The 13484-nt window shown below is 42.3% G+C and overlaps 1 protein-coding gene across 1 annotated transcript in view; it reads right to left on the bottom strand.

The window, feature by feature from the left end:
* Positions 1 to 12705, bottom strand: part of LOC108804823 (plexin-B2-like) — a gene marked incomplete at its 3' end in the record, with an annotated part of 14288 nt that extends 1583 nt beyond the window's left edge. The window contains exons 1-5 of the mRNA XM_018576719.1: positions 11598 to 12705; positions 8867 to 9061; positions 2676 to 2798; positions 769 to 869; positions 322 to 448 (exon numbers count right to left, since the gene is read on the bottom strand). Of these exons, the coding sequence (XP_018432221.1) occupies positions 322 to 448; positions 769 to 869; positions 2676 to 2798; positions 8867 to 9061; positions 11598 to 12695 (1644 nt within the window). The remainder of the gene's footprint in view (positions 1 to 321; positions 449 to 768; positions 870 to 2675; positions 2799 to 8866; positions 9062 to 11597) is intronic.
* Between the last annotated feature and the right edge of the window lie 779 nt (positions 12706 to 13484).

Genomic DNA, 13484 nt, shown 5'->3' with positions numbered 1-13484 from the left:
CACCACTTTTTAATATTGTTCTTATTATATTTTACTTATTTTAATTTTAATATATTTAAATTTTTTATTTTTTGTCCCACTTAACTTTATTGCTATCACACAGAGGCTAACAAGCAGGGCTAAATGTAGAAAAAAAAACTACCCGCCCCGCGCCCGGAATTGTATGTCCCGGGCATCTGCCGATAGAATTTTGACACCCCTGCCTAGGCTCGCGTGCCACCAGAGGGGTCTCTCTGAATGCCCTCTGGGGCGTGCATGCCATAGGTTCGCTATCACTACTCTAGTATGTCAAACTTTGGGCAATCATGAGACCATACTTACATCCCCAAGTTCCTTAATACTCATATTACTTTGGCTGACACTTTCAATCTTCATGCAAACACCTGCAGGACTCCACAGCCAGTGGTTTGGGTCATTAGCTCGTGCACAGCTCTCCTTTCTTGAGCATCTGAAAAGAGTTGCACAGCATGGGAAAAAATAAAGGTAAGTAACTATTTTAATAATAACCATCACAACAATAGTAATTATGATTGAAGGAATCACTGAACATGTTTAAATGGATAATTATTTCTGGCTGATTAATAGGACGCAATGCCATCATTACTGTTCAGCATCATCAGAAGCATCAACAAGTGGTTAGTTTTAAATAAATTTATATTAAATAGATAAGGGCAACAGCAAACAAAATCCCATCTTCTTTCCTGCATTCCTCTACATAGAATGTACGCAAATTAATCTCATTCAAGGATTTAAAACAATCTTACATACCTTCCTTCTATGACACACCAGCCGCAGTAGGGATCCTTGGCCTGAATACAATCATTGCAGTCTGAATATCGATCACATTGCTGAACAGGAACACGGTGCACCTATGTACAAAAGAAGATTTTTAACAAGTAGTCCCGTACCTAAAATCAACAGCACGTGATAGATTGTCGTCATCCGTTGAAACTAAAAATATAAAAAATAATTTAAAAGGGGGACAAATTATGTTGAAGCTTATCCATTCTTAAATAAGGTGGCTGCATTCGTTTTCTGTTTTAGGCATTTTTGCCTGGGGATCCGGCCAGCAAAGCACTTCATAGATTGGGGCCACCCTAAGACAAGAAGGAGCAATGGAGCCACACTTGAACAACAAAGTAAATCCAAACTCCAGGTAACACTTTTTAACCAGTTACGGCTACAGTTTTGTTTCCTCTTGGTATAAAGCAGAGTAGCTAAACTCCAGTCCTCCAGCTGTGGTGAATCCCATAAGGCACCACAAGACGGACAGCCACAGGCATGACTTCCAGAGGCAGATGCATGATGGGATTTGTAGTTTCACAACAGCTGGAGGGCTGAAGTTTAGCTATCTCTGGCATAAGGGCTCGTTTCCACCAGACCGTGTGCTCATCGCACTGTCCTGAGCCCAGAATGCAAGGGATCGCATACACAAAGTCTCCTTGCATTCTGGGGTGGGAGGGGGCATGGCAGTGCTATTCATGTCAATGGCACTGCAGACACTCTCTCCGCCCGCAGTGTGATCGACCGCACAGGACCGCGTGGTAATAAAATGCCCTGCGTTCCAGTGCGCTACGATCTGAAAAATGTGTGCATGCAGCATTTTTTCAGATCGCATTAGACCTCAACGCAGACACTGATGTGCCATGCATTCTGGTGCAGGCGATTGCACTGTGGGCGGGGGTGCAATGCCATTAACCTTAATGCACCTACGCCCCTCCTGCACTAGAATGCAGGGGGAAGTTTAGTATGCGATACAGTGTGTTCCAGCAGCTAACCTTGCTGGAATGCTAAGGCCTGATTCACACAGAGTTTTCTAGCGCTTTTTCTGCCCTATTACAGCTTGTTTTGGCCCCGTAGACTCAATAGGAAACGCTTGAAAACACGCGTTTGCTGTGTTTTTACACGTTTGGTCATTAACATCAATGAGCTACACTCTGCTCACAAAAAAGCGCTATTTGATTTATGCGCATAAAACACACAAACGCACATAAAAATGTGCAAAAACGCTGTCGCCTAGGTGTGAACCCTGCCCTAAAAAAAGAAAACTAATGCAGCCACACATCTAAGGATTATTAATCTGCAACATATTACATTTATGCTTCTGGGTTTATATACTCTTTAATGTCATTAGAAGAGGAAATAATCTCTGTAGCTCTGGCAGGCCATAAATCCTCCCTTTTTTTCATTTTAAACAGGGAGGGAACTTAATGGACAGAGCCGTCATATTTCTTTATCTAGTCTTAGTGCCGGGCAGGTGTTTTATTTATTTTTTACATTTAGCCTTGCTGCTAAATCTTTATCTGAACTCGGACCTGTATATTAACCCTTTCACCTCCCTTATCCTGCACATCTATACATTAACCCCTTCATCTCCATCCTTCCACTGTGTGTGACCTGTACATTAACCACTTCAGCCCCTCCTCCCTCTGTGTATGAGCCTTTACCGGCACGCAGGCTGCACACAATCTGCTTGGAGTGGCAATTCAGCCGGCCAACCTCAGAGGACCCCGCACGTTGCTCCTCGCCTCTGGTCTCGGTGGCTTTAGAAATTGGCACCTTAGTCTTCTAGGTAACAATGGCACCCCCTGTATTTCTTTAGGTACAGGTTTACTTTAAATAAAAACAATTTGGGCTGAATAACCCAAAATAAGGACATTCAATTGACCACATACCTTTTTTCTAGTCATAACATAAAGATGTTCCTTGGCAGCATCGAACACCATTCCATTCTTCACACTACTTGTAATAGAAAACGGAACTGTCCTGTACTCTCTTGCATTATTCCCAACATGAGCCTACAAAGTACAAAGATGTTAAATTTAGACTTGGAGCAAGAAACAAGTGAAGCTTATTAAAGTGGACCTTTACACCATATGACTAAAAATCACCTCAGTATATAGCTCTGCATGCTGATCTGAAATCTTACATTCATTAACTAAACATATTTTTATTTTACTTACAATGTCTTATTTTCTACTTCCTGGCCCACTTAGGCACAAATGATGTAATCCTGCCCAAGCATTGCATTCTGGGAAGGTTACATCAGCCGAGCATTGCCTGGAAATCTCAGATAAAAGGCATTTCCCTCCCCTGAGATGATTTTTTCTGGTCACATGACCTAGTCACATGTGCCAGAGTTCCAGGAAGTAAAGGGATATCTAGTAACACCCCACCCCCCTTCTTTAAAATGGCCACTGCCAGAATACAATAAAATAAAAATAAATAAGGTATGCAAAAAATAAAAAGCCGGCAATTGTCTAGAAGTATCGGTTTGTAGATTGTCATTACTAAACATTTCCAAAGGTGCCTTTGTTATTTTGAAGATATGGGTAAAGTTCCTCTTTCAAGCAATAAATTGCCTCAGCAATCAGATCACAGCCTTTATTAATTTAGTGTATCCAGAACCATAGAAGAGGATTTCTCAAAAGGAGAACATTGAGTTATCATTGGACTGTATGTCCACCCAAAATATGGTTTTGCATAGAATGGGGAAGTTAGAACCACTTTTGCGTTTTTACTGCTATCCAGGGCTCAGAGAAATATATCCTAATCTCCTGTCCTGCTGAAGGTTTTACAAGACAGGAAGTGAAGGTAACTTTTCAACAGCAACAGAGACAAAAATAAAAATGCTGTGCTTTAGAAGAGTAGGGGCTAGAAGGCCAGAACCCGTCAGAATTTTATTGTTGTGTCCCGGTTACAAATTTTCCCTTACTTACTATGTGGTGAAACATTGTCACCAGGACTGGAAATAAGGGTAAAGCTCTCTAATGGAGCACTGGTAATCAGTAAAAACATGAACAGCATTGTAATTCCTCTCTGTTCCATCTAAAAGTAAAGGAACATTTTTGGCTTGACACACTTTAAAGGATAAGTTCACCTTTTGCAACAATTACAAAATGCATAACTAAATATATTCAAAATATATACATTTCTTTAATATTTGCATTCAAGCCTGGAAAGCATTGCGATTGTGATCACAGCTGCAAAGCTCAGGCTTCTTCACATTCTTTCCAAGGCAGAGCTCGTACTGAGGTACAGAGTTTGAGTTAAGAGAGACGGGGGGAGGGGAGAAGGACAGCTGGACTTCAAGCCGCTTTAAAATCACCTCATATGGCATCCAGCCATCCTTGCTCTAGGTAGAGCTGCCCATATTCCCACATCTACCTAGAGCTCGCCGTATGAGGTGATTTAATGCAGTTTGAAGTCCAGCCGTCCCCCCCCATCTATCCTAACTGAAACTCTGTACCGCCGTACGCGCTCTGCCGGTTTGAAAATGTGCAGAAGCCTGAGCTTTGCAGCTGTGATCGAGTAATCACAATTGCAATGCTTTCCAATATTGAAAGCAAATATTAAAAGAAATGCATATTTTTTGTATAAGTTAATTATGCATTACTTTAATTTTTGCAAAAGGTGAACTTATCCTTTAAGGTAGCTGGAAGGTTTAATTTAGAAGACAACAGACATACAGCCATTATTAATGATGGTAGTAAAACAAAGTGCAGAGAGTAGAGTTGAGCTAGAAGAATTTCCAGTGTCTTGTCATATACGCTGTCGTGCATTATCTTCCTGTAAAAAAACTGATCACTGATCGACCCGATACCCAGTGTTTCAGACACAAAGATGGCTATATGCTGCATACTGCACACTTTGCCAACAACATTCTATGTTTAGTACTTAGCACACAGAAGCATTGTACAGTGTGTGGGATGAAAGGAATATTTGCATAATTATTGTTTTCACTTCCTCCCTTAGGGAACGCAAAGAAACACAATTTAGGATGAATAACCTTTTACTGCATCTCAGCCTGTCCTCTAAGTATTTCTTTCATTTTTCAGAAAATTAATAGATTGAGACATTTTATCAGTGGTAATCAGCTATGTTAACCCCTTAATGACTGACGACGTACTGTGTACGTCGCTAGCATCGGGGCTGTCGCCAGAACGCTTCTATGACCCGGTGAAGGCAGGGGTCTTTTGGACCCCCAGCATTACCTTAAATAGTACCTGTCACCACCATCTGCTATCACATGGGGGGGCTTGTAAGCCCCCCTATGTGATAGCAATCAAAGTAAAGTAAAAAAAAAACAAAACAGTTTTTAAAATTAAAATGAAATAAAAAAAATTTACAAAAAATTTTAAAAAAATTTCAAAGTCCCCCGCCAGCACAAGCACGAGCGTCGCCACGTAAACATGTGTCGGGTGTGCCTACTTATGAAAACGAAGAACGCGCTACACATGCTGGGTATCGCCGCGCACGCCGCAATGAGAGCAATAATTCTAGGGCCAGTATTTTTGGGGAATCTCTAAATTGATGACCTGTGGGAGCTTTTAAAGCGTCTATGGTCTTTTTGGGGTACTGAAGTTTGTCGCCATTTCACGGACGCACACAATTTTTAACCTGGGCATGTTGGGTATCTATTTACTCGTTGTAACCTCATCCTTTCTATTTTATTTAAAAAATTGGTGTTTTATTGTGTGTTGGGGCATTTAAGCACATTTTTCACTAAATGTTGGGGTTTGATAAGGAGTTGCACTAATATCGTGCAACATAAACATTTGCAACTGCTGCCATTTTATTCTATAGGGTCTTAGCTTTCAGAAAATATATAATTAAGTAATTTTCAGGCCTAAAATGTGGAATATAACATGGGTGCAAAAAAAAAAAGGCCTCAGTCATGAGGGTGTTAATATATAGAGGGCTGCAAGTGTGCCCCCAATGCATTTAGAGGGTTGCACAATAGTTTTGTTAAATTTGTATTGCAGTAAGGCGTGGCAAAACGTATGTCTTATCACTCGTTACTGCAACACGTTAACCTGTGCACTGTTACAGTAGCGGGCATGCTGTTCCTTGCCGTGTGCTACATTAAACAAAGTCCTGTCCATTTTGTATTGTGTTCTGGTGCACTAAAATGTGTTAAATGTATTTACTGTTACCATGGAATAAATGAGGAAAGGGATTTTTTTTTTTTTAAATTAGATTTATCAATCTCCTTTTCTTCATGCGGGGGTCTGGATATGGTCAGTGGAGACCAGGTTCAGCGCCCCCATACATCTGTGAAGCAACAGATCACTTCTAATAGTGATCTACTGCTGGCTGCAATCAGCGAGCAATAGATCACTATAGCAGTGATCCACCGCTGCAGGGAGAGGATGGACAGAGCAGCTTTAGCTCTGCCCAAGCCTTCACTCCAATAAGAAGTGCCATGACATAATTTCCCTTCTGCTGTAAACACAAGGTGGAACCACTGTTTTGCATTTTGTTTACATTGCCTGCTGTCCGCATTCCTATGTAGAGCTTGGTAGCAGGAACAGAAGGAGAGTAGCTGATCAACTTGCCTCCTAGGCCACATGCAAGCTACTTGTTGGGCACCAACAGGACCGTCTTTAACGCAGGGCAAAAGGGGCAGTTGCCCAGGGCCCACTCATTGTTGTGGGGCCCAAAGCAGCTGCCCCTTGAGCAGGTCCTGCGCTGCAAAACTCCTACCACTGGCCCTACATCTCAGCAATGACAGCAGAGCGGGTCACACGGACAGAAGAGCTGGGTGGATGGCCTCCCCTCCCATGCTGTGTGTATGTGTGTGAAGGAGGGGGAGGCTCTCCTATGACCTGGACTCCGATGTTCACTGGCCTTTGCACCTGGATGGGGGCGAGGGAGCCTGCCGGGTGAGGGGACTACAGCCTGAATCAGGGCACCATAAACAGTGGGTATCTGACGGGGAGACCCTGCATGTCTGTACTGGCTGCTGCATGTGTGTTATAGGGAACACTAAACGTCCAAAGAGAGGGGTCACTATGCTGCTTGTCTGCATGTGATGCGGGTCACTACATACTTTCCATGTACATATGATGGGGAACACTACACGCTACACGTCCGTGCTAGCGCAAGGCTGCATAGACAGTTGTCTGAGGGCGCCGGGGGGTGAAAAATGCACCTTCACCTATGTACACAATCCTTGCACCAGCCCTCCCCTTGAGCCCACAAAAGATACACCCGCGCCACTCTTCTGTTTATTGTGCGATCGGTATTGCATAGCGTTGCTCCGTCCCTGTCGTATAGCCATATGCATGAGCAAAATTGCATGTCGGGGGCGGGTGGCTAGGAGTGGGGGGCCCAAGAAAATATTTGCCCAGGGTCCAATCAGTATTAAAGACGGCCCTGGGCACCAAATATCTATTTGGTAGCAGCAGATAAAAACTGAAGCAATGATTGCTTGCAGCATCAGCACCGTGCCTGCGGGACAAGCCTTCACATGCTCAATATGAATGAATAAGCAATGTAACTGAGGTGAAAGCATAGTGTAAGCAGGCATTTCAGTAAAGAGTGTATTCTCCTTTTAAAAAATAATTTTATGAATCTTCCATTTCCTGACAGTAGACATCTCTAAAATCGGGGCTTGTCAAATCTGCTTTGAATCTAAAAGACAGCTAAAATAATTAGGAGCCCCTATGTGATGGCACATTGCAGATGACAGATTCCTTTTAAGGCGACACTAGGGCTCTATTAGACCCATAGTGTCTCCTTTCCACTTCAATAGTTTAAGCTGGGGAATGACAGCTGCCTGCTGAGGCAGCTGAACGTACACACAGTAGGCAGTGGCTGGAAGCAATAGCCACCCTGCTATTGGCTATTTCAAATTGCACCTGCTCACGGCCAATCAGCAGAGGAGGGACCTGGGCTCAGCGGCTGACAGCGGTCTGTGTCCTCTTTGCCTCTGTTGATACAGGCAGAGAGATCAGTGGGGATCAAAAGTGACACAGACCCGCAGCATGCAGTGGGCTACCAGCGGGGAGGAGAATTGGGGGGGGGGCAGAGCTGATCAGGTGGTGGAGGAGGCCGACAAAAGCCCAGGCGCCAGGATTCAATTTTTAGTTGCCATGGCAACCTGGGATTTGTCAAGCCCTGTCTTAAGTGACTTTGTCCCTGAAATTCAGGCAGAAATGATTGTTTCTGGATTATTAATAAGCCAAATGCTGCACAATCATGCATATTTGCATCAAACATGAATGTTTGTTTCCATGAAAGTGAGATGGGAGATGCTGTATTATCAGCCTTTCTTAGGTGAAAAAATGCATTCCGGCTGATACACAACCCACCCGAGAATGCCTGACCAGAAGCTATATAGTAGGTGGAGGTCTCTAGACATAGAAACGTTTGTAAAGCCCACCCTAAATGGCTGGATTGCTCAAATGTGTTCTGATGCCTGTAGGTAACATTTATCAATCATATTTGAAATAAAAAGCTTTAGCTAAGATTATTATTCTTTCCCACATTTGTATTAGTTGGGGTACCACTAGAGCAGCAAGCATTGGTATGCATGCAGCAAACCATCGCATAACATATATTAGCGTGCGTGCTCTAAGTTGGTAAAATCTGAATGATTATTGGTTGGTATGGACGATCACACACTTTGCTTGACACTCATTCAATTATCCCTGTTGTACCTCGATGACGTGCAAAACCCTGGTATGTGGAATACAAATCTTTGCTTAAAGGAGAACTATGATTATACTGAGCTTAGGGTAACGGGAGGACGCTAGTTTGTGTCCTCCCGTTACCCCAAGGAGAACTAAAGGGAAAAACACTGACCCCATAGTTCTCCTTTAATAAGCTGATATGGCCATAGAGGAAAATGGAGAAAAAACAATTAATGGTTTTAACATAGCGCCAATAATTTACTCAGTGCTTTACATAGTACACATTTACAATAGTCCATTTATAGGGGTTTTTTTTTTTTAAATGATTCAGTGTTTGTGTAATTTTTAACCTGCACAATAATAATAATTTTTAACCTGCAAAATGCAAACTCCTTTTTGTACTTTTAAAATACAGGCAAAGCAAGTTCATCAAGGCACAATTGTGTTACCTTCACCAGTTTTCCTTCAGCTGTACCAAGGAAGGCAATAGTGTGCTCATTCTCAACAGACACTGCTATAGAGGTAAAAGGGTTAGTCTCCCGGACAAGTACAGCTTTTGCAGTGACACCATTTCTGCTCTGTAGAGGGTAAGGCAAGTGTTCTGATCCACAAGGATATTTCACGGACTCATTTATATTTGAAGACTGCAAAGAAGACAAAAAAACAGAATAAATCACTGTGTACCCTAAAAGAGCAGATCTGCTCACCGCTTCTAAACAGTAGGCAAAAACTCACAGATTACTACAAAATAGTGTAACATGTTTAATACAAATAACACATTAAAAGGAGAACTATTTTGCCCATAGTTCTCTTCAGGGTCACGGGAGGAGATATACGGTGTCCTCCTGTGACCCAAAACTTAGCATATAGCGGGCTATTGCCTGCTATATGCCAAGAGCGCAGGGCTGCGCCACAGCCAGGATGGAACCCGACAATACTGTCGAGATCCACCCGGCTGACTGATTAACAGCTGGCTCTGCCTCTCTAGAGCAGTGGTTCTCAACCTTTCTAGGGCCGGGACCCCTTTGTAACATTTGCTAAGTTGTGGTGACCCCCAACGGTAAAATTTAGGGATGACACGGCTGCTGCAGTGACATCTGGCGGTGTGGCGGGAGAACTGACACTGCTGCACTAGGAGAGGGCTGAGGAGGACTCTCACCTTGCACAGCAGAAATCACACAGCGACCCACAGTTTTAGAACCACTGCTGTAACAGCTAAAATGGCAACCCATATAACACAAGCCGAGGGTGTTAGCTTTTATTATTAATAATTATAATAAAAGGTTTGTTTTCTTTTGGAAAAAAATTACTATTATTTTTATTATTTTTGAAAAAAAATATTATTTTTATTATCTACATATTATAAAAATGTGTTGTAATTTTAGTTTGCTATTGGCTATTGCAAAGTGAAATAGCCAATAGGAATCTAGCTATGCATTCCAATGGTGTTTTTTTTCTTTCTGACTTACGGTGGCCGGGGCTCCGATGTCAGAAAAAAAAACGATAGCAGGGAAAGGTTTACTCTGCTCAATCGAGCAGAGCAAATCTTTCCAGGAGAAAGTGTTACTCTCCTGGGCGGCCAGGAGCCGCTATCCAAATTGCCATTCGACCCCTGAAGGGGTCGCGACCCACAGGTTGAGAACCGCTGCTCTAGAGGCAGAGCCAGCTGTGCTCGCTCTACTCCCCTGTCCGTTCCTCCAGTCAGCGCCTGAGAAACAGAGATGGGAGAATAACCGTGGGGAGCGGTGACTGACAGTCATCGCTCTCTGCGGAGAGAGGATCGGAAAGTCAGCGATGTGTTCACAGACTTCCCAATCAATAGAATCAACCTGCGACAGCTTCAGTATCACAGGTTGGCTTGAATTATGGGGATAAGTGTTTTTCACTCACCACACAATTCTCCTTTAAGTAAAAAGACAAACTATTTCTTGGTCTATGTGGCCTGTTCCCAAATTTAGTTCTTGTGGCTCATCCACTTTTGTCCTCCATTCCTTTGAAGAAGAGCTTTATTTATGTGAAATATTTATGTTAGCATGTAAAGTAATATCCCAGGGTCTGGCGAGCTATTAAAATATCAAAATCAAACCTAGAAAACAAAGTACTAAGGGAGCAATTGTGCAGGGCACCCCAAATTAAGTGGACTAAGGAAAGCCTTTGATCAGTCCAGCTGAATGATTTTGGTTGATCACTATTGTTTCCCTGAGATAGCGGAGTTCTGGAGGCATGTGTCCACACACAGTCAGCTTGCCTTAAATAATAAATGCATGCTCAGATGATCTAAGAGTCCAGGGGAGGACAAATCTTTATAATGGCGAATAATATTCTGGTGATATGAGGTTATTACCTCTCTACCTGTTAAAAGGTCTCCAGCAGGACACAGATTGTAAAAAATAAAGTAATCCGATAGGAGTTTAAACCTTTCTTTACTTCAAAACAAAACTATACTAGACATTAACTTTAACTCTCCCAAAGTGGAGCTGAATGACCAAAAGCTTTTTTTAAAGCTTTTTTCAGGAATTTTTCTCTCTCTAGGATGGCAGAGAGGAAATGTTGCCCCCACTTCCTGTTCTTGCCACACACATACAAGAAATTAGGTTGCAGTTGTCCAGGGACCGGAATAGAAATGCAGTTCTTGCTATTCCACAATCTACTAAAAATGAGTTTGTCCTTGTTGGAAAGATCTGGCTGTCCTGTATAAATATACAGACAGCAATAAATAGGGGCTCCAACTCTTGCACAATACAAAATAGAATTAAAAAGTTTTGCTTGAAGTTGGGCTCTAAAAATGCACTGTTACTCTGCCCAATCAGGGCAAAATGACAGAGCCTGTAGATAGCACACCCCCCACCCAGCTTTTATACTCCCTCACGACCACGTTCCCACATCGCAGCTCCAGTGTTGCTTGTGTTGGGGCTTAGACAGGGAATGATATGCCCCCTCAGTGACATGTTCAGGTCTGGAGATAAGTTGTTGTGGTGCAGAAAAGGAGCGGGGTGTGTGGCTAGGTATGTATAAGTCTATAGTTATCGTCACTTTGCCGTGAATTGGCAAAGTGAGTGTCTTAAAATTTTTTTTTTTTTAAAGTCTAATGTAATACCACAATGCTGCTTGGACTATTTTAGTGTTTAGAAGTTTCCTGTACAAAAAGCTTATACATGTTGATTTTAACAGCCTATTTACCTGTTTTCCACCACAGCCTATTTTATCACCGAATGGCTTTGAAAATATGCTCTCGCCATCTTGGTTTACGGATTCCGAAGAGCTGGTGTAACATTCTTCCCGATTTTGCTCAAATTTCTGGTTAATGTCACTCAGTGAAAACATACATACAGCAGATTGCTCTCGATTATTGATAAAAGTGCTGAAAACTCCAAAGAGAACCTTATCCTGGACATTGGAGAGTTTCATTGCATCAGCCAACTCCTGTCCTGGACTGGCAAGGAAAGCAGAAGTGCAGATATTATAAGGAATGTTGTTCTGGTCTTTGCAGCCAAGATCCATCTCAACATACGAAAAATAGTTATAATCCGATTTACACAATCGGGTAATTAGTGTGCGGTTTTTATGTAAGGTTTTATCCAATCGGCTAGAAATGAAATAGACACGTCGAGGATCTTCGAAGACGGTGATAAACTGCTGTGTGTTGGCAGAGGCCGAGCCATATTTCAAATTAGCAGAATCAGTATAGGTTTCAAAAGGGCCTTTATCATCCATTTCATCAAGTATTCGTGTGCTGATAATGATCCCATTGTCATGCTGGCTTGTGCCCTTCCCAACGAAGAGAACTCGTGGTCCATCTTTTGTCATGTCTGCTATTAGTCCCACAGTTTCTACCTTCTCATCATTGCTGGCAACAAAAGATTTCTCTCCTCTGCTGTCATCATAAGAAATCTCTTTAGAGAAATTATTCAATTGTCTTAGAGAACAAATTCCTTTAAATAGGCTTCCACATACAACTATCCGTTCTTTTGCCACGTCTAGTAAAAGCAGCTTATTATAATTGTCACTAAGAACAGCATTTGGACATTGGTTTTGATCAATAGGAGGTGTACATTTTTTGTCATCCTTTTTTGGTCCAGTTGAGATATTGACAAGCAATTCTAGGTTCCCATTAAGCTGGTAAACATGGTTAACTGCTCCTACGTAAACAGAACCTGTGTTTTCATAAACCATTAGGTGGTTCACTTCTGTTTCACTCATAAAAGTGGAAAATTGTTCCGCTTTTGACGAATATACAGCCAAAATGAAAATGCACATAATATGGATCCATTGCGCCATTTCTGGGTAAAGCCTGTAAGAAGAAAAAAAAATTGAATGAAACCTGCAGAAACAAGCTTATACAATTTACAGACCAAGCATGTCCTGTCAAACCAAAAGATCCACATACAAAATGTACTTATATGCCACTGACTAACAATAACATCTAAAAAAATGCCAAAAATACAACTTCCTAAACTTGTTCTTTTATTCCAAACTGTTGCCAAACTTGTTGGCTTCAGCTGTAAAAATGCTGTTTACAATCTTTAAACCGGAAAATCCTTAAAGAAGAACTCTGGGCAGAATAAAACTTAACCCTTGCAGTGGGGCCAACCCCGCACTGCAAGAGTTTAAGTGCTCGTTTTGGTCTAAGGTCTAAAACAAAAAAACAAAAAAAGATGTACTCACCCAAACCTCTGTCCTGCCAGGCTGCTAGACCGGTCCGCACAGCCTCTTCTTCCCCTATGCTAAACCCTCAGTGCATGGGAGCTTTTTTTAAACTCTCCCCAATGCCCTAAGATATAAGATAATAAGGGGGGTTTCCTACCACTGTTCCAATCACTGCTGCGAGTCCTAGAGCTGACAAAGGGGGAGTTGGGGGCGACCGTTCTAGGACCTGCAGGTGGAAAGGGCATGAAGCAGTGGTAGACAAGTATGTATAAGTCCAGGTTAAAGTGTGCCTGTATATCCAGGAAAGAAGTTTCAAAGACAGAACAGAAAGTGAAAGAAAATCTTTACAAAGTGAGGGGAATTCCCCTCCTTAACAGCTGTCACCACAACCCACTGGAAGATTTCCCATCACCTCCTGTT

Source organism: Nanorana parkeri, unplaced genomic scaffold (genome assembly GCF_000935625.1).
Source record: "Nanorana parkeri isolate BGI_ZX_2015 unplaced genomic scaffold, ASM93562v1 scaffold75, whole genome shotgun sequence".
NCBI classification, from domain to species: Eukaryota; Metazoa; Chordata; class Amphibia; order Anura; family Dicroglossidae; genus Nanorana; species Nanorana parkeri.
The sequence above is the reverse complement of the archived record's forward strand: the minus strand, read 5'-3'. Positions and strand labels throughout refer to the sequence as shown.